This window comes from Stegostoma tigrinum, chromosome 30, assembly GCF_030684315.1.
Source record: "Stegostoma tigrinum isolate sSteTig4 chromosome 30, sSteTig4.hap1, whole genome shotgun sequence".
NCBI lineage: Eukaryota > Metazoa > Chordata > Chondrichthyes > Orectolobiformes > Stegostomatidae > Stegostoma > Stegostoma tigrinum.
The window spans coordinates 26,296,916-26,321,595 of NC_081383.1; the positions used below are offsets into that span (position 1 = coordinate 26,296,916).

General features: G+C 40.7%; 2 protein-coding genes across 2 annotated transcripts; one reads left to right on the plus strand and one right to left on the minus strand.

Annotated features, from left to right (window-relative positions):
• Positions 1-9,215: 9,215 nt before the first annotated feature.
• Positions 9,216-15,664, minus strand: ndufa7 (NADH:ubiquinone oxidoreductase subunit A7). The gene is made up of 4 exons (XM_048559966.2): positions 15,582-15,664; positions 12,657-12,706; positions 11,568-11,717; positions 9,216-9,520 (listed from the first exon to the last, which is right to left on the minus strand). The coding sequence occupies exons 1-4, from the start codon at positions 15,630-15,632 to the stop codon at positions 9,424-9,426; spliced, it is 348 nt and encodes a 115-aa protein (XP_048415923.1). The 5' UTR covers positions 15,633-15,664; the 3' UTR covers positions 9,216-9,423.
• A 328-nt stretch (positions 15,665-15,992) lies between these two features.
• rps28 (ribosomal protein S28) lies at positions 15,993-24,443 on the plus strand. Its single transcript, XM_048559967.2, has 4 exons — positions 15,993-16,080; positions 19,288-19,335; positions 20,294-20,419; positions 24,349-24,443. Exons 1-3 carry the CDS (start codon positions 16,042-16,044, stop codon positions 20,414-20,416), a joined length of 210 nt encoding a protein of 69 aa, XP_048415924.1. The 5' UTR covers positions 15,993-16,041; the 3' UTR covers positions 20,417-20,419; positions 24,349-24,443.
• The last annotated feature ends 237 nt before the right edge of the window (positions 24,444-24,680 follow it).

A 24,680-nucleotide genomic window follows, 5' to 3' on the forward strand; every position in this document is an offset into this window, starting at 1 on the left:
GTCAAGTGGCCTCCTTCTGACTCCCTAACAATGCTGTGATACTGTGATAGTCAAGCAACTGCGTGACATAGTCATGTCCACCAAATCATACTTCACAGCCAATGCCCTAAAGACCACCATTACCATCTTGGTTACGTCCCGTCCCACCAGGTATAGCAAGGAGATAGTTGCCCTGTGAGTCTTCAGTATTGACTTCCAAGCCACGAGACCTCATGAAATCAGGTTAAACATGAATAAGGAAATTCACCACCAACCCCGCCCCACCCCTTCGGGTGATAAATCTGTCTTCCTCCATGTTGAACATTATTTGGAGGAGACACTGATGGTGGCAAAAACATGGAGTATACTCTTGATGAGGGATATCAAATATCATTGTCCATCAAAATGAATGGCTCAGTAGCAGCACTACTGAAGAAACTGGCTGAGTCCTAAATGACATAGCTACCAAAGTCTTGTATTCAGACAGAGAATATTCCCAATCATTTGGTGTGACACCACCATTGCTGAATGGGATCTAGCAGCTTAGACCTGGGTGTCTGTGAAGCCCTGTGGACTCTCACTGTAGCAGCAGCAGAATCAATCATAGTCAGTGATCCCCGTGATCTGGTATATTCCTTATTGTACCATTACCCTCAAGATAGGAAATCAACTTTGACTCAAAGAACAGAGCAGGAGGGTATACGAGGAGCAGTAACCTCATCACAAGACAAGCGCCCCCTCTCACCCCCTGTCCGTCTTCTCTCCCACCTAACTGACCAACCCTGACCCCCACTTCTTACCTACACTCACCTTTACTAGCTTCATCCCTGCCCCCTTGACCTGTCCGTCTTCTCTCCCACCTATTCACCCCTCCCTCCTCACTGACCAACCCCCATCTCAACTCCCCACTTACAATCACCTTTACTGGCTCCAACCCCCATCTCAACTCCCCATTTACAATCACCTTTACTGGTTCCATCCCCATCGCCTTGACCTGTTTGTCTCCTCTCAACCCATCTCCTCCACTATCCGCCTCTCCCTCTCTCTATTTATTTCAAAGCCCCCTTCCCCTCCCCCAATTCTGAAGAAGGGTCCAGACCTGACATGTCAGCTTCCTTGATCCTGTGATGCTGCCTGGCCCGCTGTGTCCATCCAGCTCTACACCTTGTTATCTTATACCAAAAAATGAGACATCAGTCTGGTGAGGCTACAACACAGAACAATTGAATGCCAAAAAGCATAAGCTGCATGCCGTTGACAGAACTAAGCAATCTCTCAACAGGCTAAATCTAGGGATTTGGATCTAAATAATGAAGATGAAGAATACATCTGCAGTCTTTGCACATCCTGTACAAATGATGGTGGGCAGTTTATCAACCACTTGAAGGAGGAGACTGCACCAATATCCCATTCCTCAATGATGGTGGAGCATAGCAGCTCAGTGCAAAAGGCAAGGCTGAAGCATTTCAAATTTCTTCATATTTCCAGCACCACAGCTCTAACTTCAACCAATTTGATTCAATCTGTGTAAAATCAAGAAATACCTGCAGAACACAAGACTAGGAGCAAGAACAGGCCATTTGGCCCCTCAAGCAGGTTCCACCATTCAATAACGGATATGACAGATCTGACCGTGGCATCAGCTCTACTTTTTCTACTACTGTTCCTGCATACACTTGACTCTCCTGCCAAACAAAGATATATCAAATGCAGCCTTAAATGAATATATTGTAAATCCTAAACTCTTGGAAAATATCTAAACATTCATCAGTCCAATAATCACAGTAATTGTCTAATTATTATCAATCCATGGATGCTAGAAAATTATGGCAATTTTCCAATCCATTAATTGCAGATAATAATGAATCATCCTAAAATATTTTATTTGACCACTAACTAGATATTTATTGTCATTAAATTAATCACAGTATCTTAAATTATTTAATCTGATACATTTATAATAACTTTCAAACTCCCAGAGAAGTGTGAGGAGAAGCTTGGCCCACAGCAGCATGAGGGGAATGAGCCCTGGAGCAGTGCAAGGGGAAACAAGTCCCGGAGCAGTGCAACTGAGTGTGTAGCAGAGCGGACCAGAGGCTTGGAGTGGAGCGGGACTGTTGTTGGACTGGTCCCTGGTGTGGGCAGTTAGACCACATGCTCATTGAGCTGTGGCAATGTAATATCGATCTGTAATTCTTTACTGGACTGTAATGTCAATCCTTTAATTATGTTATAACTATCTTACTTCTAACTAAGATAGACATTAAGTAGAGTGCTACTTTTATTTTTGTTCTGCTCCAAGATTTGTACCTAGGCACTTGTACCTAAGATGATGTCATTACAGGCAGCCATTGTAAAAACTTTTCACTGCACTCCCATATTTCTGTACTGGAGTATGTGTAACAATAAAGGATGTTCTATCCTATTCCAGTTGAATATGCCCAGAAACCATCTACTTTAAAATAACTGTAGTAAACATTGGATTACTACTCTATTCAATAGACACAGTAACAACTCTCCAGCATTGTTCTGTTCAATAAATACAGAAAATGTCTTGTTCTTTTCTAATTCAAGAATTGTAATTTGTTTACATATATTCTTCAGTACAATAATCATAATAATGTTCAGACCACTGATAGCAATACATAACCTTGTTACTGAAGGGCATAAATGCTTGCAAAATATTTAATTAGTTTCTATCCTTGAAAAGCATTAAAAATCCAACTGATTGTTAGTTCTATTATTTAGGCAAAGTATAATTATTTCTCAGTCCACGAATTGAAATAAAGGTGTTTTTTAATGTTGAGTCCAATGATCAAAACTAATATTTAATTATTGTTGGTAAAATATTTTTTGAAAATTTTTTTTCACTTCAATAGTCATAAATGTAAGTTTGTCTTGCCAATGATCATACAAAATATCTAAATAATATAAGATTATTATAATATAAGAATGAAGTAATAAAACTGCTGAATTCTTGTCAGAGCTAACTTCTTGGAAAGCATCTAAATGTTGGTCATTCCAATAATAAAGGGATCACATAAAGTCACCATGGTCTTCACAAACCTTAAGACTGATCTCTTTTTTAGATAGCGATGACTGGCGGCAGTTTAAACTCAGGCAAGGGGAGGGGTCAAGAAGGAAAATTCTTCAAGAAGCTCAGCACCATCTCTAATCCCAGCCAGTTAGAGCTATAGGTTATATAGTAAAAGGGTAAGTGTGGGTTCAATTCCTTAGTCTCTTTCTCAGCTCATCATCAGCATCTCTCTGTTTGTCTATCTCATTTTTTCCCTCTTCCCCTTTCTCTGGGCACCATTTTCATGTAAGCTATTCACTTCAATTCCCCTCCTCCCCCATCAACATAAATACCACCTTTTCCCCAGGAATTTTCAGCTCTGACAAAGGGTCACTGGACTTCAAACATTAACTGTTTTCTCTCTACAGATACTGCCAGACTTGCTGAGCTTCTCCAGCACTTTGTTTTTCTATCAGAACAGTTTGGGAGCAAGGAAGTAAAATGGAGTGACAGGGTTCAACTGAGAAGTAGGTATTCAGTACTGCATACAATGATAACTGAAAAGACATTCAAATCAAAACTAACAATAAGTAATTGCCCAGGAAGAAATGAAATACTTCCAACACAATAGTAGTCTGAATAGTGCATTGGTGCCTTCATACTGATAAACAAGGTTTGCAGATGACACATGCCCATTGCTGTGCCACTGTGAAAATGTCCAATCTAGCAAATGTAGTAGTTTTTTCCGCTACACCATAAGAGGGCCTCCGAGGTCTGTACTCCCCACCCCCCCACGCCTGCCAAGTCACCCATGCAGCCAATTTTGTATTAAGAAGCAAAGCCTATTAAGGTCAAAAGAAAAGTGAAGTGGGGAGGTAGGGAGAAATGGAGGAGACTAAACCAAAATGGAATTGGGTTTTCTTGGTACCAGACGCTACTCTGAACACCTGAAATTTAACACCACCTTCAATCAGCAAAGTTTACTCAGTCCAAACATATAGATGGATTCCACTTGATCTTAGACCTGATCAGGTGAAATTTCTCTTTGGCGCAAAGCCCCAAAATCTCCCCAGCAATCTCTACAAGTTATCTCCATGCTATTTGACTCTACAACGGACGGATTTTCTGTACAGATCACATTTGTACGCTTTTCAATTCCTGACCCTTAATGGCTGTACGGACCTCTCAGGCACATGACTGTCCTCGCATGGAGTCCCAAATAAGCACTCTGTGTGAGGGCTCTTTCCTAAATCATTGCTGATAGTATTAGAAACATATAACACGTCTTTACATTGTCACGATCCTCAGGTAGCTAAAATTTCACATAATCAGAGAGTAGCAAAACAAAGTGATAATTTGCAAGCTTATGCATCTGCACTATTTCATACACGTTAACCCCATTATAGCTCCTGTGGTGTCATGTCCCAATCTCTGAGCCAGGAGACCCAGGTTAAAGTCTGCCTGCTCCAGAGGTGTGTAATAATATCTCTGAACAGGCAGGAAAGTATCAATTATTGACTCCATCATTTCAGATGCAAGATTGATGCAGCAGCATCATCTGTTGGTAGAGGTATGGTACTGCACACATTATTTCTTGCACTCGAGCTTGTAAATATCCTAACATTACTGTTTATGACTTAAGTTGTTTTTTAAAACAGTTATACTACTGGCATGTCCCCATATTACAGATATTAACAAACTTACTTCAAATGGTATCAAGTTTCTTCCACAGTAACAGACAACGGACTTTCATAAGAGGATGTTAAATGCTCATGCTTTCATAGTAAACAGCAAATCGCAGCAATGTTATTACTAGAAAAGGTCATTGGATGCTATCATATTGCAGTGTCTTAGTAATATCAAATTCTGTAATGCTCCTTATAATACTCCAGGTTTTTAACATATTCTCTGAGTAGAGGTTTTTCCTAACTACTTATTGAATCTATTAGCAATTTTTGGACATTTATGACCCCTCATTTTAGACTTTGCCTTAATTGGAACATCATTGGTAAGTCTACTGTATCAAGCACTATAAAGAGCCCCAATCTGCTCGTTTTACCAGATTGTCATAACCTCTACATTCCGGTGTCATGCTTGTACATCAAAGGGTTAGCATGAAAGGAGAGCTGCCTTGTCAAAGAGATGCAATACAGGCCCTTTGGCCCATTAAGTCTGTACCATACAAAAATATACTACCTACACCAGTCTCACTTTTCCAAACTAGGCCCATAGCCTCCAATGTTGTTACACCTAATGTGCTCTACCAAGTACTTTTTTAAAAGGATGGGAGGTTTCACACCTCAACTACCCTCCCAGGCAGTGCATTCCAAACTTTCAGCCCCTCTGGGTAAAAAGGCATCTTCTAAAAACTCCTCTAAATCTCCTGTCTTTCACTTTAAAATTATGTACTCTTGTTATTGATCCTTCAACTAAGCAGAAATACCTGCGTTCCATTCAACTTGTCTCTGCTCTAAAGAAAACAACTCAAGCTTATCCAGCCTCTCTTCATGACTGAAATGTTCCAATGAGACAACTTCCCTTGTGAATTTCCTTTTCACTCTTTCTAGTACAATTACATCGTTCCTACCGTGTAGCAAACAGAACTGCACATAGTACTCCAGCTATCACCTAAACAAAGTTCTGTACAGCTTTAACATGACCTCTCTGCTCTAATAATCTATACCATACCTGATAATGGCAAGCACCTCATATGTCTTAACTACCCTAATTACCTGTCCTGCTACCTTCAGGGATCTGTGGGCAAGCACACCAAGGTCCCTCAGCTTCCTAGTGTTTTGCCACTCATTGAGTGCACCCTTGCTTGTTTTTTCTTCTTCCGAACTGCAGCACCTCACATTTACCAGGTTTAAATTCTATCTGACATTGATCAGCATATCTGACCAATACATTTATACCCTCCAATAAACTTCCTCCTGTAAACAAACTGGCCAATCTTTGTGTTATCCATAAACTTATTTATCATCCCTCTTACATTTTATCCAAGTCATTTCGGAATACCATGAACAAAGGACTCAGCGCTAATCCTTGACATATGCCAACGGACACCAGCCTCCAGTCACTCAAACAGTCTTCCACCACCACCTCCTGCCTCCCATCACTGAGCCAATTTTACATCAATTTTGCCAAGTTAGCCTGTATTCTGTGTGTTTTTGTCTTCATGATCAGTTTCTATGTGGCACCTTGTCAAAGACCTTGCTGAAATCCATATAAACGAGATCAACTGCCTTACCCTCATTCAAAAACTTGATCACCGAATAAATTCCACAAATTTGTGAGGCACGACCTCCTTCTGACAAAGCAACACTGACTATCTATCCCTGGTCAAACCATGCCTCTCTAAATGGAGCTTAATTTTTGCCTTCACTATTTTCTCCAATAGTTTCCCTATCAGTGAAGTTAGATTCACTGGTCTATCGTTCCCTGGTCTAGCACTACCACCCTTCTTGTAAGTGGAACCACATTCACAGGCCTCAAGCACCTCTCCTGTGGACAGAGATGATATAAAAATTTGGGTCAGGGCACCTATAATTCTTCCCTCATCTCCCACAGCAGCCTGGGCTATAGCTAGCCAGTATCCACAGTAGTTTGCCTTTATTTGAGAAAGAAGGCACCACTAAACTGAGATCTTGGGAATGAGGTGAGCCAAGGGTCAGTGGAGGAACATTTAGTAAATAATGATTATTATATTACAAGGTTAGCCTGGATATGGAAAACGGCAAAGGGCAATCTAAAGTAAGAATAACTCAAATGGGATAGGAAGAGGTCTGTGCCCTGAGAAAATGCAACTGAAGGTTAGCAGACACATAATAAACTGAACAATGAACTAATTTTAAGAGGCATTCAAGTACACAGTCATGGTACATTCCCATAAAGGGGAAAGATAGGACAAAAAAAAAATCCAGATTTCACCAGATGACAGAAGAAAATATATATTATGAGGTCAGGTAGGTTATCCAATTGAGAACAGGTTGAATATTAAAGATTTGAGGAGAACTGAAATGCAAGTGACACAAACAGACAGTAATGAGAAGAGGCTGGCAGTTAATGAAAAAAAATGTTAATGTAAAGACACAGTGTTAAGATTTGGAACATAATACCAGTGAGACTGACCGTGACAGGGTACATGGGGGATTTCCAAAGGAAACTGGACAATTCTTTGAAAGGAAGAATTTGCAGGGTGACTGGGAAAAGACTAGTGAGTGATATCGAGTGAACTGCTCCTTTAAAGGCTATCAGACATGATGGGCTCAACAGCCTCCTTCCATGCTGTGTTATAATTGCATGTGCCAAAACATTAAATTGTGACAGTTTTGATCTCATGGTCTGAGGAAGGACATTGAGGAACTACAGCAAAGGCTCACCAGTCTGATTCCCAGGATAACAGGACTGACATACAAGGAAAGACTAGATAGATTGGACTTGTGTTCACTGAAATTTAGAAAGAATGAGAGAGGAAGCTCACAGAAACAAATAAAATCCTGATGGGACTGGGCAGGTTAGATGTGGGACAAATGTTCCTTGTGTTGGGGAAGTCCAGACCTAGAGGTCACAGTATGAGAATAAGGGGAGGCCATTCAGGACTGAGGGGAGGACGAATTTCTTCACTCAGAATTGTGAACCTGTGGAGGCCAGTTCATTAGAGACATTCAAAAGGAAGCTGGATGTGGCCCTTGCAGATAAAGGTATCATGGGGTATGGGGATAGGGCAGGAATGGGATTCTGAGATTGCATGATCAACTATGACGGTATTGAATGATGATGCATTCTCTACCAGGCCAAATGGCCTACTCAGCCCCCTTTTTTGTAAAATAAAATATTTCTATTTTCCATTCTAAACAGGAATGGAAGAATAACCCAGAACTAAATGCTTGACACTGATTAAAATATCCCCAAAAATTTTAAATAAACTATTAGGGACTTCATAAGTTATCACTCTTTCTCAATCAAGTCTGGCTTTGTTGATTTATTTACTTTTATTCCAGTTTAGTTTTAACAAGCTACTTTTTAATCTAACTTCATTGAAATAATCAAAAAAAAATTGCCTCTTCCACATCTATGAAACAAATTCAGCTGAATTCTTGTGTAAACAAAAATCTGAGCAAATAACATGTCCATTGTACCAGACATTGGGTCATAAAACTAAACAGTAAACTGGTTTAAGTAGCCCATGACTTCACAGCTAGTGTGGTGTGGTTATTCTGGTGCAATGTTCCTTAAAAATTCATTCATATGATGTGGGTGCCACTGGCTGGAACAGCATTTATTCCTATTCTTAAGTGCCTTTGAACTGAATGGCAAACCAAGTCCATTTCAGAGGTCAGTTAACCAAGAATTAGCCAAATTGCTGTAAGTGGAGACACGCAGGCCAGATTGGATAAGCATGACAGATTCCCCTCTCCAAAAAGGACATTACTGAACCTGACAGGTGTTGTTTTTAGAACAAGTTGATATGACCATCATTAGAGATAATGGGAACTGCAGATGCTGGAGAATCCAAGATAATAAAGTGTGAAGCTGGATGAACACAGCAGGCCCAGCAGCATCTCAGGAGCACAAAAGCTGACATTTTGGGCCTAGACCCTTCATTTGATGAGGCCCGAAACGTCAGCTTTTGTGCTCCTGACATGTTGCTTGGCCTGCTGTGTTCATCCAGCTTCACACTTTATTATCATGACCATCGTTAGACTAGCTTTTAGTTCCAGACTTTTTTGTGTAATTCAATTATTTAAACTATTGTTATTATTTGAATTCAATTATTAGTCTGGTGACATTATCACTGTGCTCCACCTCCCCTCAGTAATCACTACAAAGTAATGAACCGTATGAAAATCCATCGTGCTGCAGCCATTTAGAGACCTGCAGATGATTATTCATTTCAATCTCAGTGCAAGCAATACAAGCCTCAGTCAATACTCAGAAGGGAGCAAATCATGTGCAAGAAGCACAACTGGCCTGTAAATGCCAAGATGCGATAGCTGGCATTAACAGTAAATTAATTTTTAAAAAGTAATAAAAACTAAAAACATTACGAATGCTCAAAGATTAACATTCCAAATAATGAAACTAACAAAATATAAAATATTTCATAACCCATCTAAGTATCAGAGAAAGGGTCCAGTAACAAGAAATGATATGCTTTTGGCTCCAAGATGCAGATGATATATGATACCTTTCAAAAAAAAGTGCACAAAACACCATGTGCTTTATTAACTTGGATATTTACTGAGCTGATTTACATTAGAGGAGGAGCCATTAAATCCCAAAATGTGACAGAAACTCAAAGTTCCAATCTGGCTATACAATGCTGTAGCCCAGGGATTATTTCCTCAGTACTTTAACCTCCTTTCCATCGCTGGCACACCATAAAAGGTTAGAGTTCATGTTAATCTCATCCAATCATCCTCCAGTTACAGATATGGCTGATCCGTGGAAAGCTTCAACTTGACTGGCTGTCCAGGCGCAACAGGTTTCTTAACTTCCTTAGTTACTTCACTGCCTTGGCCACTAGTACAAAGAAAAGAAGTTCAACTGACTGTATTCTGAAGGAATTCAGTTGACGAAAATCAATTCAGTTCAACAGATGTACTATGAAACAGATAACAAGGGTGGAAACATCTTAATTCCCAGGGTCACTTCCCATAAATTCAAAACCAATTTCTAAATCAGAAATTTTACTGCACTCTAATTTGTATGGTCAACATGAGCATGAAAAGAAAGCATCTCATATATATACACAAGTGGGGACAAGTGTACACTAAACTCTTCAATCTGAAATACTTATTTTTGAATTTCAGAATAATATAATGCATAACCATAAGTGTTTGAATCTGATACAAGTACAGCAAACTATTTTAATCGACATCTTATGAACTGGCCCTCTTGATAAACTGGCAAAATTATATACCTGAAGTTTACTGTATTATTGCAATATCCATAATGTATGAATAGTCGATTGAGGGTGTGAGTGAGAAGGTTCTCTGCTGTTAAGGTTTATTTAATGTAAAAGTTGTTTTATTACTTAAGTGATTTATGCTGTAAATAAAGTATAAGTGATGTGCATATCATCTGCATTCCGCTTCTATTACTTAGTGTGTGATTTTATATCAATTACGTGGACATCTGGAATATTTGATCAGCCGGCACACTTATGATCCCATACATACCAGTTAATAAAAAGTTTGCTCCTGCGTAGTTGAGACATAAAATAGTCACAAAATTGTTTGACTTATTCAAATGCTGTATTTTTTTCATGTTTCCAACATGCTGTGCACTTTAAATAACGGAAAACAGATCTATCAGTGAGTACTCAGCACATGCAGGATGTTTGTGGACCAACTTCATAAGAGTCAAATATAGAGGCAGGCAAGTTTAACTTAGTGACAGACTGAACACAGGAAAAAATCAAGATCATGCAGCCAAGTTAGGATGGGGAGCAGCACTTTCTGTACTTCAGCTCCTGTCAGCCCATTGTGCAGATTCTTTGCTATGGGTTAGCAACTCTGGATTGTAGGCAGAAGACTAAAAGATGGAGAGTCAGACAGGTTAACTACTCTGCATGTCAATGCAAGAGTGAGTAAATGGGTAGAAAGGCTATTTACTCAGTGTGAAAAGATCTCTAAATATCCTCCAAAATCTTCTCGAAACATACATTTTGCTGGATGAGGAATCAGGGGACAAAATGGGAAGCGTGGCAGTGAGGATGGCTAGGACAGGGCATATGAAACACTAGGACCAATGATGGGGGCTGTCTGGATGTTAGTTGTTCAGATGCACTACATGATCAGCTAAAACTAAGATGGAAACAGTGCAAGTTAACTTTGAATTTGGGAAAGATAAATTAGGTTTTTTCTAAAGTGAAAGTACATTCAGGCTGTGAGGAGCTAAGATTTATTTAAGACTATGCGCATAGATCAGTAAAATTGGGGCATATGGATAAAAAGTAATCAGATAATCTAATAGAAAGCTGGTCCTTATTTGAAGGGCTGAAGAGAGGAAAAATAATCAGAGACCACAGCGTACTGTCTTCACTTTTAAACAGTGATCCTCAAACTTCAGGAATGTGCGCACTCCTGGAATACCAAACTTAGAGGCTTCAGTTTGAGTACAGGCATTAACTTGTTCTGTATTCTGAATGTAGAAGGCTCATTGTGATTGAATTGAGGTTTTATGAATAATAAGAGGTAAAATACAGAAAAATACCCTCTTCCAGGGCATAATGTTGAAACTGGAGTTAAACTTTATAGGAGTTAAACAAGGACCGTTTGTTTGTCCCCCATACAAAGGGCAGAGACAATCTAGTAGCCACTCTCCAAAAACAAAAATCTAAGATGTTGATTTGGCTGGCATTTTCAAACTGAAATGAATAGATTTTTGACAGGCAAGCCATGCAGGAGTACAAAAGGTCAAATGAATTTAGGTACAGATTAAGTACTTGGAACGGCAGAACAGGCTTAAACATGCAAGTAGTTTATTTCCATTCCCATGTCACTCTATCACTCCTAGCAGTGTTACACACATTATGGAACTGAACAAGGAATGTGCTGCTACTAACCTGGCCGCTTGCGTTCCTGCCGCTAGCGCTTTCTGCAATGACCAAATGACAGTAGGTGGAAATGTCTCTCGACGACCATCTCGTAAACAGTAGTAGTTATCGGAAAACTTATGGCTGGGGCCAACCGGGAGCTTGGGTGGAGGCTGGGTCCTGAAACAGAGTATTCCAAAATCCGGTCTTTACAAAAAGGTACTAATAAATGAATACAATATCTTAAAAGCTGCACCCCAAGAAAACCTATATCCTTTCATAGGAGATCAGACGTAAGGTTACTGTAAGCAGTTACAAAGCAGCAGAATAACAGCTGTCTTGAAAAAGGTTTCTTGAAAACAAAATGCATGGAGCTAATCTCATTTCCTCTGCTATTTCTATTACCAAGGATTGGCTTATTTTCGACACTAAAAACTCCTGTTCTATAACTATCAGCAAAAAGAAACCGCAAAATACTTGACATATTATTATTTAAACATAGAGTCATAGAGATATACAACACAGAAACAGACCCTTTGGTCCAACTCATCCATGCCGACCAGATACCCTAAATAAATCTAGTCCCATTTGCCAGCATTTGGCCCATATCCCTATAAGCCCTCTTATTGATTATACACATCCAAATGCCTTTTAAATGTTGTAATGATACCAGCATCTGCCATTTCCTCTGGCAGCTCATTCCATGTACGTAAAATGTTGCCCCTTGGGTCCCTCTTAAATCTTTCCCTTCTCATCTTAAAGCTATGCCCTCTAGTTTTGAGCTCTGCTCCAATCTGGCGGAAAGACTTTGTCTATTCACTCTAATCTGCAAGAAAAATTAATTGATACCCAGAATATGGAAAAGGGATGCTGAGAAATACTGGCAGTCTCCAATTTCTAAATCAGGAACAAATTAGGCTTGGAAACAAAATGAAGTTTCCTCTACATCACAGTTACAGACACAGTGAATATCTTGAAAAACTGTCAGATTAAACAGCTTAATATTTGATGGAGAGAGTAAAATTACCATACCCACAACTTCCCTGTCAGGTTGAAATAACTAAATTTAACTGAAGGTTAAACTCTGACAATTACTGCTTAGTTTATTTTGTCAGTTACCGGCGAGAAATTTCAGTGTATCGAAGCTGCAACTTTTCTTGGAGATTCCTCTGCAGGAGAGAGAAAAACGCAACAGTCAGTTGCAGAAGTGTTCATGTACACATCAAATGTTGAGCTGATGATGCGTAACAGTCCAGAAAGGTCAATCATGGAACAAGGAACTGCAACTGATAATATAGCTGCAATGTTGATGCGCAAATACACAAAGCTTAAAAACTTAATATTTAGCTGAACATTGTCCCAATGTGGAAGATTACTTAGTTATGCCCTGTCCACAGAAACCAGGACAAATCCTACTTTCCAATTACCTTCTTATCAAGTTACTTTTGATCAAAGTGACGGAAGGGGTAATTAGGGGAAAGGTTAGCTCAGTTGTCTGGATGGCTGGTTGGTTGGTTTGCTATGCAGAGTAATGACAACAGCATAAGTTCAATTTCTGTCATAACTGAGGTTACAGTAAAGGTAACCTCCTTCTCAATGTCCCCCTTACCCAAGGCATGGGAATCCTCAGGTTAAACTACTACAAGCTGAATCCGTCTAGTGACAGAGCAGCCTTTTGGTCCTCTGGGACTTGTCTCAATAAGCTAACAATGAATGGTCACTGCATTTTCTTACTGGTTCAGAATACCAGGGTCTCGAGTTATTCAACAAAATTCACAAACTGCACCAGCAAGGAGGACAACAGCAGCAGATGCATGGAGCAGTACCACCATCCTGGTTTGGAAATATATCATTGGTTCCTTTGGTATCACCGCATCAAAATCTCGTAACCCCCTTCGAGCAGCACCATGGGTCTCCCTATATTGCAATGACTGTAGCCATTCAAGACAACATTTCACCACTAACGTCTCCAGGGCAATTAATGCTGGCATAGTCAACAATGCCCACAGCACATTAACAAATTTTTAAAAAAGTCTACAATACCTGCCTATATTAAACTATACATGAATATTGGCTCGGATAACTACATCCACAATATATTTCAAATGTGAAATACTGACATAAAGGGTAAATATATATTTACAATATACATCTACTTAAAATGGTGTTGCTGTACATGCACATGGGCCACTTTTGTATCCAAGAAATCCCAAATGGTACTGAACATGGTGCAAGCATCAGAAAACATGTTGACTTCTGACTTAATGATGGCGAAACAGCCAACGATGATTAAGCCCAGAACACCATCCTGAGGAACTTGTGCAGTGATGATTAACATTCAACAAATATAAACATTTTTCTTTGTGCCAGGTATGACTCCAAACAGCAAAGAGATTTTACAACTAGTTCCCATTGACTCTCATTCTGCTAGGTTTCTACAATGCCATTCTTGGCAGAATGTTGCTTTGATGGCTAGGTATCTTTCTCTCCCTTCACCTCTATAGTTCAGCTATTTGGTCCATGGTTAGACCAAGGTAATGAGAGTAAAAGCTGAGTAGGTCTGGCAGAACGCAAACTGAACATCAATGCACAGATCTAAGAACTCAAAAGAACTACAGATGTTGGAAATCAAACAAAAACAGAAATGATTGCATTGACTGTAGGAGTTGGAATATACAGGATATTGCTTAGGCCTCTTTTGGAATACTGTGTGCAGTTCTGGTCTTCCTACTGTAGGGCCAATATTATGAAGCTTGAAAGGGTTCAGAAAAAGATGTTTGGAGGGTTTGAGCTATAAGGAAAGGCTGGATAGGATGGAGCTATTTTCCATGGAGCATTGGAAACTGAGGGGTCACCTTAGAGAGGTTTATAAAATCATGAGGGACATGGATAGGGTGAATAGACAATAGACCTGGGGTGAGAGTGTCTAAAACTAAAAGGTACAGGTTTAAGATGAGAGTAGAACGATATAAGAGGGATCTAAGGCGCAACTTTTTCATGCTGCGGGTAGTGTACGTATGGAATAAGCTTCCAGAGGAAGTGAAGGAGGCTGGTACGATTACAACATTTAAAAAAGCATCTGGATGGGTATATGAATAGGAGGGGTTTAAGAGGGATATGGGTCAAATGGAACTAGATTTATTTAGAATATCTGTTCAGCATGAATGGGTTGGACCAAACGGTCTGTGCTGTGGTGTACATATCCAAACCTCTACTGAAAGATCTCAGCAGGTCTGGCAGCACCTGTGGAAAGAAATCAGAGTTAACATTTCGGGCCCCGTGACACTTCTTCAGAACCATGTGAAGAAGGGTCACTGAACCCAAACATTAATTCTGATTTCTCTCCACAGGTGCTGCCAGACCTGCTGAGGTTTTCCACCAATTTCTATTTTTGTATCAATGTGCAATTTTTTTCCCAACACTTTGCTGTTGGCCAAGAGTAAGCCAATAAGCTGGTAATTTGCAGAGTTGGGTTTGTCCTTTTTGCGCACAGGACTCACCTGGATAATTTCCACAATGTCAAGTGTATGACAGTATTGTAACTGTACTAGAATAGCTCGGGTAAGGAGAAAACGTCTGCAGTACTATTACCAGGACATAGTCAGTGGCTCCAATCATTTCTTGATGGCATAAAGAATGAATCAAATTGCCTGAAACCCAGCAATTTGTGATACTAGGGACTTGTAGAGGAGACCGAGATGGATTATCCACTAGGCAGCTCTAGCTGCAGGTTGCGGCTATGAAATACAAGGCCGAAACATTCGCTATGTGCTGGTCTTGCCCCATCGCTGAGGAAATAGAAGAACTGTTAACCCTGCTATCTCTGCACATACACTATCAGACCAGCCGAATTTCCCCAGCAATTGCTGTTTGTGATTGAGGATGGAGATTATTGCGAAGAGGCTAGCAAGAGACATTTAATTTTAACTTACATACAGCTATTACTTCTGCACCAGACATCTGATATTAGTACACATTTATACAATTATCACACCTTTACCCTAGCAGCCAGGACAGGCTATTATTTGAGATTTACCGACTCACCCCAGCTAACCAGTTCCGCAGCCTCTGAATGATCTTGGTCGCCGACGCCATGTTTGTTGTGAAGGGCGAACACCTGGAGATTGATTAACTGGAAAATTAAAATGTTTATTTATTTCATATAGGCATTCGGGGACTTTGTTTATTTATTAGAAAAGTCAGATTAAATTGTAATAAATTTAAAAAAAACATTTCTTTTATTGGGCTCCCGGGTGGGCACGGAATTGTGGGAGAAACGAGCAGCATTTTAAAAAAAGTTATTTTGAATTTAAACTAAGTTAACGGCGGATCGGTGCGGGTTGCTGGAATATGAAGCATGGAGTGGGATTGTTGTTGGCGATGGTGATAGTGAGATGTGTTTGTCTGTTCTGGGGGTAGTTTACAAGGACCGGCCTACGGGCCGGGCCGTCTATAAATAGGAGCCGCGCGGACCACGTGCTCCTTTCGCAGCGCCGTCGCCATCATGGAGGGACCGCGGACACAGACCGTTAAACTGGCCCGGGTAAAGCCGAGCTTCAGACCATTCCGGCCTAGAGCCTTGGCGGTGGGAAGGGGGAAACAGGGAGGGAGAAAGTGATGGGCACCCGCCTGAATCCCCGCGGGCTCCTTGGGGAATCTGAACGGGACCGTTTTCAAGTGAAACGGCGGTGGCCTCCCTTCCCGGCCCTAGCGTCCCTCCTGCTTCAGCTTCCAGTAGAGGAACCACTGCCCACCCCCCGGACCACCCTTATGTTGGGCGATGGAGATTCTGCCTCCGGTTTCCCCCATGCGCCCCCCCCCCCCCACACTCCTCTTTAACCCCACTCCACTTAGCAACTTAAAAGTGGTTGCTTTTCTCGAGTGTAGGATAGCTGATCTCCCTGGTATTGGCCCTCCCTCGTTGAAAACTCTGGAGTGGTTCATGCTCCCCTTGAAGATGCTGTCTGTACATTACCATTACAGTTGGAGCAGTAACTCTCAGCCTTAGTCCAGCGGATCTTGCAGTTTCTTTATTAGCTTCTGTAAACGGCTCCACTCGTAGAGAAAGCAGTGAACTTTTCAAAAGAAAAATCCTGATTAAGTGACTGAACACAAGTTCCCAGTAAGGGACGGCAGATGCTGGAAGCCAGATTCAATAGATGTGAAGCCGGACAAGCGGAGCAGGAAAGTCAATGTTTTGGCCAGAAGTTCCTAATATTCTTGTAATTTAGGTGTATGATAGAAATTGCAGGCTGGATTTATGTTGTCACTGTATAAAAGTGTTTGATAAAGGTTGTTGACAATAACACATGGTGTAAGGGTCACATTATGGATGGTAGATTTTTGAAAGAATAACAGTTTGTGTAATTGAGGTTTTTATAACTAGCAGTGTGTAGAATCTTATAGTGGTCTGTCTGTGCAACCATATCTTGACTAATAGGCAGTGTTGCCTTGTTTAATAATGTAAAAACTTTGGAGACTATTCTCGGGTGTATAAGACTTTTACCTGGAATTAAGCAGGTGATGTTGTAGGATATGTCAAGCTGGGCTCTGCTGCATTACAGCATATAAGATTCTAGTTTGACAAAATAGATGTGTTCTTGTCCTTTCTAGACAAGGTTTTTTTCGTGTAACTTTGGAACAACTGCCTCAGAAACTAGTGGTCACTTTTTAAGATGTGTGGATGATCCTTAGTGCAAGTGGATCAGTGGTCAAAGGGATTGTTGAATTTGAAGACAAACGGATCACTGGCTGTCTTATTGAATGCGGAATTGTCAGCTGTTCCAATTTTTGTTTTTTACACTAGAAAATTGGTTATTTCAAGCTGCAAATGACATGATCTTAGTCTTGATAGCAAATTAATTCTCAAATGAAGTTATTATCTGAAAATAATAGCACTTTCAATACTCCAGGCCAATAAAATTCTTTTAAAAACCTGAAACTGAGGACTGTAATATAGCTGGTGCAACTTCAAGTGCCACAGCTTGTCTGGCCGGGGGGACTGACACTTGTATGTGTACCATTGCTGCATTCATTAATGGCTGTATGAGAATGTGGAAGTAACTTGAGTAATTGTAGTTTTGAGCTTTTGAAGAAAAGGTTTGAGTAAATGCAATAAAGTTAGTTGATGTCTCTCTGCCAGTGTGAGGTTAGAGTGGTGGGGGAGTAGTATATAGATGTTGAAGCTGGATTGTTGAAAGACTTTTTTAAACTAATTAAACTTTTTGTATTCTATTCTGATAGTGGCCTGTCTAAATCTACTGCCTGCAAGTGGACTTGTTGATTATGTGAATCAAATGGATGATGTGGCTCAGTGGTTAGCACTGCTGCCTCAGTGCCATGGACCTGAGTATGATCCCAGCCCTGGGTGACTGTCTGAAGTTTGTACATTTGTCTCTGTATCTGTGTGGGTTCCTGCCAGATACTTGAGTTTCCTGCCACTGTCTACATATGTGCAGGTTAGGTGGATTGGCCATAGTAAATTGCCTGTAGTGTCCAGGGGTGTGCAACCCAAGTGGGTTTGCTGTGGTAAATGCAGGGTTATGGAGATGGGTTAGGTCAGGGTGGGGTGCTTTTCTGAGATAATGGGAACTGCAGATGCTGGAGATTCCAAGATAATAAAATGTGAGGCTGGATGAACACAGCAGGCCAAGCAGCATCTCAGGAGCACAAAAGCTGACGTTTCGGGCCTAGACCCTTCATCAGAGAGGGGGATGGGGGGAGGGAACTGGAATAAATAGGGAGAGAGGGGGAGGCGGACCGAAGATGGAGAGTAAAGAAGATAGGTGGAGAGGGTGTAGGTGGGGAGGTAGGGAGGGGATAGGTCAGTCCAGGGAAGACGGACAGGTCAAGGAGGTGGGATGAGGTTAGTAGGTAGCTGGGGGTGCGGCTTGGGGTGGGAGGAAGGGATGGGTGAGAGGAAGAACCGGTTAGGGAGGCAGAGACAGGTTGGACTGGTTTTGGGATGCAGTGGGTGGGGGGGGAAGAGCTGGGCTGGTTGTGTGGTGCAGTGGGGGGAGGGGATGCACTGGGCTGGTTTGGGGATGCAGTAGGGGAAGGGGAGATTTTGAAACTGGTGAAGTCCACATTGATACCATATGGCTGCAGGGTTCCCAGGCGGAATATGAGTTGCTGTTCCTGCAACCTTCGGGTGGCATCATTGTGGCAGTGCAGGAGGCCCATGATGGACATGTCATCAAGAGAATGGGAGGGGGAGTGGAAATGGTTTGCGACTGGGAGGTGCAGTTGTTTGTTGCGAACTGAGCGGAGGTGTTCTGCAAAGCGGTCCCCAAGCCTCCGCTTGGTTTCCCCAATGTAGAGGAAGCCGCACCGGGTACAGTGGATGCAGTATACCACATTGGCAGATGTGCAGGTGAACCTCTGCTTCATGTGGAATGTCATCTTGGGGCCTGGGATGGGGGTGAGGGAGGAGGTGTGGGGACAAGTGTAGCATTTCCTGCGGTTGCAGGGGAAGGTGCCGGGTGTGGTGGGGTTGGAGGGCAGTGTGGAGCGAACAAGGGAGTCACGGAGAGAGTGGTCTCTCCGGAAAGCAGACAGGGGAGGGGATGGAAAAATGTCTTGGGTGGTGGGGTCGGATTGTAAATGGCGGAAGTGTCGGTGCGGTGCTTTTCTGATGGTCGTGCAGGCTCAATGAACCATATGGCCTCTTTCTGCACCATGGGAGTTCAGATTCTTGAGATATGCATAGCTCTCAGTTGGCAACTTGCTAAGGTGATCTTTTTTGTCGTAGGTTACCAAAGTTCTTGGAAGGACAGGCTCACAGGGACAGTGTACTCAGGTAAGGAATCTGTTATGTGGTATCAGTGATTTCTTTAATGTGAGACTGTCTACAACCCTCAAAAATACTTGTATGATGACTTGATTCCAACTGAGGTTGATACCGGCTAAAATCAAGACTCAGAATGAGAACTGATATGGGTAAGTTTAATTTTTGTAGCTAATTGTCATTTGTCACAGATGTTCTTATGAGACAATAGATGTTCTTTAATAATGATGCAGACTTATTTGGCAAAAAGGAAATGGCTATATGTAGAAGAAACCTGGGTTTTAATAAGTGATCTTTCAACCTGTTTCAACCTATTCTACCTGAAGTATGATAACACAACAAAGAAAATACAAACAGGAAAAGGCTAAAATTTTGAGCCTTTTCTTGTTAAGTTCAAAATAAACTAATTGCCTTAATGTAGTTACTCTGTCAAACTTGGTAGTGTAACTATTTCATTAACATCACAGGTTGGTCAGATGCCTTATGTCATGTCTTCTCAGAAAATGGTGTATTTAAGTTGTCTGTGACTTAATCTTTTCTTAAAAACCAAATCACTGGATTAACCCACAACAAACTGCCTGTATTTTGTAATCAAAGTTCAAAAAAAATTTTCCACAATAGATTTGTCTTCAGGCGCAGGTTAAACCAAGAGTCCTGCATTAAAGTCTATGTGAATTGGCCTGAAGTTGGATGTGTTGCATGTTGTGAACATTTTAGAAGCAAGAACTGCAACACTGAGGGTCCCTCTAATGGGCCACTGGGTTTTGTCAACTAGTTAACATCGCTGCTGTACGTCCAGGAATTTGAGTCCCACAGGGTGATAACTCCTGGCAGCAAGTTCTAAATGGGTTTTAATGTACAGATGTTTTCCTGCATTCCCCAGTTAATTGTCATTATGGCATGATCAAAGAATTTTGTTGTGTTGCTGCTGAGTCAATTCCTCCATTTTAATTGTTTGATTTATCTGTAGGTTCGCGTGGAATTTATGGATGACAGCAACCGTTCCATCATTCGAAATGTGAAAGGACCAGTCCGTGAGGGGGATGTACTGACACTTTTGGAATCTGAACGTGAAGCAAGAAGGTTACGATAAAAGGTGGCTCCTTGATTTTTAATAAAGATGTTTATTGCAACAGTTTCTACATCCTTTTAGTGGTAAAATGAAAATTCCAATATATGGTTGAGTGAGTCCCCAGACATTCCTGTTGCTGTCCTCTAAGCATTTGGAAGGAAATTTTAGCTATTACAACTTCTGTTTCTGAAGTGTAAATATAAATGTGATTTGCTATCTTTGGGTGGTAGGATGGTTTATATTCCATAGAATCCCGACAATGTGGAAACAGGGCCTTTGGCCCAATAAGTCCACATCGAACCTCAGAGCATCCCACCCAGACCCATACCCCTGTAACCCACTAATCTACACATCCCTGAACACTGGGCAATTTAGCATGGCCAATTTACCTAACCTGCACATCTTTGGATTGTGGGAGGAAACCCGCTCACGGAGAGACTGTGCAAACTCCACACACAGTCGTCTGAGGATGGAATTGAACCCAAGTTGCTGGCACTGAGACTGAGGCAGCAGTGTTAACCATTGAGCAACCATGCTGACCTTAACTGGGACTTAAGGTCCTGCTGCAATGACCAAACAAACAGCTGCATATCAGATGCTAACAAAGACTAGTGTGAAATGTGGACAATTTGAAAGCAAATTTTAATAACGGAGCTGAACACAGTTATGCTTTTTATCAGTTGTGTAGCTGGCTTTGCCCTCAATACTAGAAGCTCTTCTTGAGAGCAGAGTTCATGTAAGAAGAGCTGTATTATCTGTGACTGAAGTAACTTGGTTTTATCATGCCAGAGTAGATTTTTTAAAGAAAAATTGGCCTGACCAAGTACAGGCTTAGTTTGCATCTCTACCTGCAGACTTGAACTCAAGTCTCATTACTACATTAGAACCTAATTTTGAATAGTATGCTTGAAGGATGTTGTATTGTCCTACATTATGCTATTGCCTGGATGGATGAGCAACTAGAGTTCTGGTGCCTCTTTCTCATTGGAGATTAACTGGTCTCTTATCTCAGTTTGAGATTTTGTTATTAATAAATTGTCACGTTGACTCCAGAAAATAATTATCCTAAAATAATTTGGAATGTTCTAACATGTAAAATAAATGCAGGTTTGGTCTTTTCCTTAAGGGTTATTTGAGGTTGTTTTCATAGTGTCATTGAATCCCTACACTGTGGAAACAGGCCTCTTGGCCCTTCAAGTCCACGCTGACCCTCGAGCTTCCCACCCAGACTTGTCCTGTCCCTGTAGCCTTTCACTTCCCGTGGCTAATCCACCAAACCTGCACATCTTTGAACTGGAAGAAAACCAGAGTGTGCATTAGAAACGCACACAGACATGGAGAGAATGTGGAGTTTGTGTATGGACAGTTGCCTAAGGTGGAATCAAACCTGGGTCCCTGGCACTGAGGCAGCAGGGTTAACCACTGTTTTAGATCTTAGATGACAGTGAACAGGGGAAATTATAGGATTAGGGTTAGCCTTGTCTTACCGGGGAATTTCTTGCAATCTTAGCAAGAAGTGCGACTGAATGCTCTCCGTAGCTGTACCCAGCCAAGTTTCTTACGAATGAATCTGAATCTCATGGAAATTTTTGAGGCACTGATGTGGAGGAGTATTGTCCACGTCAGTCCCAAGGTCAAAAATCAGTACACCAGGACTGTAACCTGGTGTTGTGTGATTTGACTTTTTGAAGTAGTATAGTGGATAGTAGTGTGTAATTTTGTGAATTCCTACAGGCTTCCAGCTGGCATTTAAAGTTCCTCAGACTCTGCTAAATTCGAAGCTTGAGGAATTAAAGATGAATTATTGACCCATTTACAAAATAGGTGAAGTGGAAGGAAAACAGTGGGGCTTATTGGCAGGCTGTGAGCTCTGGTGTCCTTGATCTGTATTGAGGCTGTGACTCATCAGTCATGATAGGAGCATTGTAAGCAGTGTAGATAGAAGCTTAAAATCTGAGGTGTATTAATGAGTTAGGTAAATGTAAGCCTACATAAATGGTTTAAATTTTAATGAGGTGTTACAGCAGCTGCCTTCTATTACATAAAATAGATTTAAGTGGACTTAAGTTGAGAATTTAACATTTAGGTGATAGCTAATTCTTTAAAACTACTGACAAAGGATATCAAAAGCATATGCATTTCGTTTAGCTGTTTAAGATGGCAGTATTACTACTATGCATTCAAACCCAGATTCAGAACTGCTTTGGTAGAGAAAATTCAAGTCAAATTAACAGTTCCTGAGATTCCTAAAATTGTTATTTTTACATGTAGTCTTCCATCCCAAATCCTTTATAAATAACAAACAAGAGTTCTTGATACTTGGTAGGGAAAAAAGCATGTTATTCATTGTGATAAAACCAACTAACTACTTACCTTCCTATCTGAAATTTTTTTAAAAGATAAAGCTTTCATTCTTGTGTTAATACAAATGTGGATGAAGATTGGTACTCTTAGCCCTTTAAGTCTGCTCTCGCATTCAGTAGGATCTTGGCTGATGTGATTTTAACCTGAACTCTAATTCCTGCACATTCTTGAATCTTTTCTTCCCCTTTTATGGTCAAGAATTGACATGCCTTTAAAATATTCTGCATTTACTGCCTTTTGAGGAAAGGCTGTTAGGCCTAAATGTTTACTCCTCAGTTTTAAATCAATATGTCAGACCATCTGGAAGCAACCTTTCAATATCCACTTGGTCAAGTGTCCTCAGGATCTTCTGTTTCAATTAAGTCACCATGACTCTTCTAAACTTCATGTGGGATGTTTGCCAAGCTTGTCTAACTTTTCCTCAAAGGGCAGCCTATTCATTCCTGGATCATTTTACTTGGACAAAAGTTACATTTAGAAGTTCCTGGTTATTGTTAAAAACTTGGTTTTCAACTTCTGCCTGTCTTGGTGGGAACTCAACATGTTTAAGGATGCTTGTTGTGCATTGGTGGAGTCTTACTTCTGAATCAGGAGGTCCTGATTCAAGTCCCAGAAGTGTGCCATACATCCCTGAGCAAGTTGATTAGCAAATGTACAATGTTCAAGAGTTTCTAGCATGGTTCTGTATGAAGTATGCAACAAACAACTTGATTTTTTGCTCTTGATGCTTAAATTATTGAAGATGGTTGTAATTGATTATTTTTTGTTAACTAATGTAAAGTTAACTAATGCTTTGGTCAGCTTAAAAAAAAGCAGACTTGAAGGTTTTGATTTGCTTCCTCAGTCTTAAATTCTTACCTGCAATGTCTGATAATGTATCTGATGGAAGGTTCATTTATGAATAATCACTTCTAGAGCTGTAATTTTCTGAAATCAAAGCTGTGTTCAAGAGCTCCATGCAGAGGAGTTGTCATCAGATGTGAGGCCACCTTTTGTAACAATTAAGAAGGTGCATAATTACTTTCTTACCAATTACCTATGTATAGGAAGTTCAGGTGGATAAGCCTCTTCGTATAGACCATTTGGCCTGGCAGGTCTGTTTGTGCTTAATGGGTAGGAGGAGGCTTACTTTAGCCCTGTCAAGAGGTCTCTGGTTTCCTTTTTCTCTCCTGTTTACTCAGCTTTTCCTTAAGTGTATTTTTGCAGGTCATGTCAGCTCCTCATTGCATTGGTGAGATCCATATTCTAATTGGGCTCCAGGCCAATACCTTTTTCCATAATTCTCTCTCTAATTCCAAATCTGTCATTGCCTAAATACTAGTCTGCTTGTGCTCTGTTAATTCATATATTCCTGATGGCTATAAGCTCTGTCCTGGCATCATTCCAGTAAATCTTTTACATCTTCACTCCTTTTTATATCCACTTAGTAACATGGTGACCAAACTTCTCTCTTCCTGTTAGTAGTACAATCGAAGTTCAGTACAAGTTGCATAAACTCTCTGCCTTTCAATTTAATCATCTGGAAATAACTTTGTTTCTTGTCTATTACATAGTCTTCCATGTTTACTTTTATTTGTTTTCTTTTGCAGATCAACAAAGCCGATGCCAGTTGTGGTAATTGGTTGTGGACATTTTTCACATTTTGACAATGGGATAATAAACACCTATAAATGAATAATTTTAATCTGGAGTTTGCCTGTTTTTCTTCTACATACTGTTTTGTTGAAAGAAAACTTTCCATGGAAAACATGTTTCAGTAATATTTGGTTTTCTTGAAGCAAAACTTTGGCCCTGAAAGGTAGAGGGCTTTTCCTGTTGACAGTGAGCTGCTTTGAATACCATAACTCCAGTTTAGCACCAAGGTACTCTAGAACTAGGATGCTTCCTGCTCTGAACCACTCAAGACAAATAGTAAATGCCA

Coding starts and splice junctions, on each gene's coding strand:
- ndufa7 (XM_048559966.2), bottom strand. CDS start 15,632: ATGGCGTCGGCGACCAAGATCATTCAGAGGCTGCGGAACTGGTTAGCT. Junction 12,707..15,581: donor TGCGGAACTGGTTAGCTGGG/GTGAGTCGGTAA, acceptor TCTCTCCTGCAG/AGGAATCTCCAAGAAAAGTT. Junction 11,718..12,656: donor TACACTGAAATTTCTCGCCG/GTAACTGACAAA, acceptor ACTCTGTTTCAG/GACCCAGCCTCCACCCAAGC.
- rps28 (XM_048559967.2), top strand. CDS start 16,042: ATGGAGGGACCGCGGACACAGACCGTTAAACTGGCCCGG. Junction 16,081..19,287: donor AGACCGTTAAACTGGCCCGG/GTAAAGCCGAGC, acceptor TTTTTGTCGTAG/GTTACCAAAGTTCTTGGAAG. Junction 19,336..20,293: donor CACAGGGACAGTGTACTCAG/GTAAGGAATCTG, acceptor ATTTATCTGTAG/GTTCGCGTGGAATTTATGGA.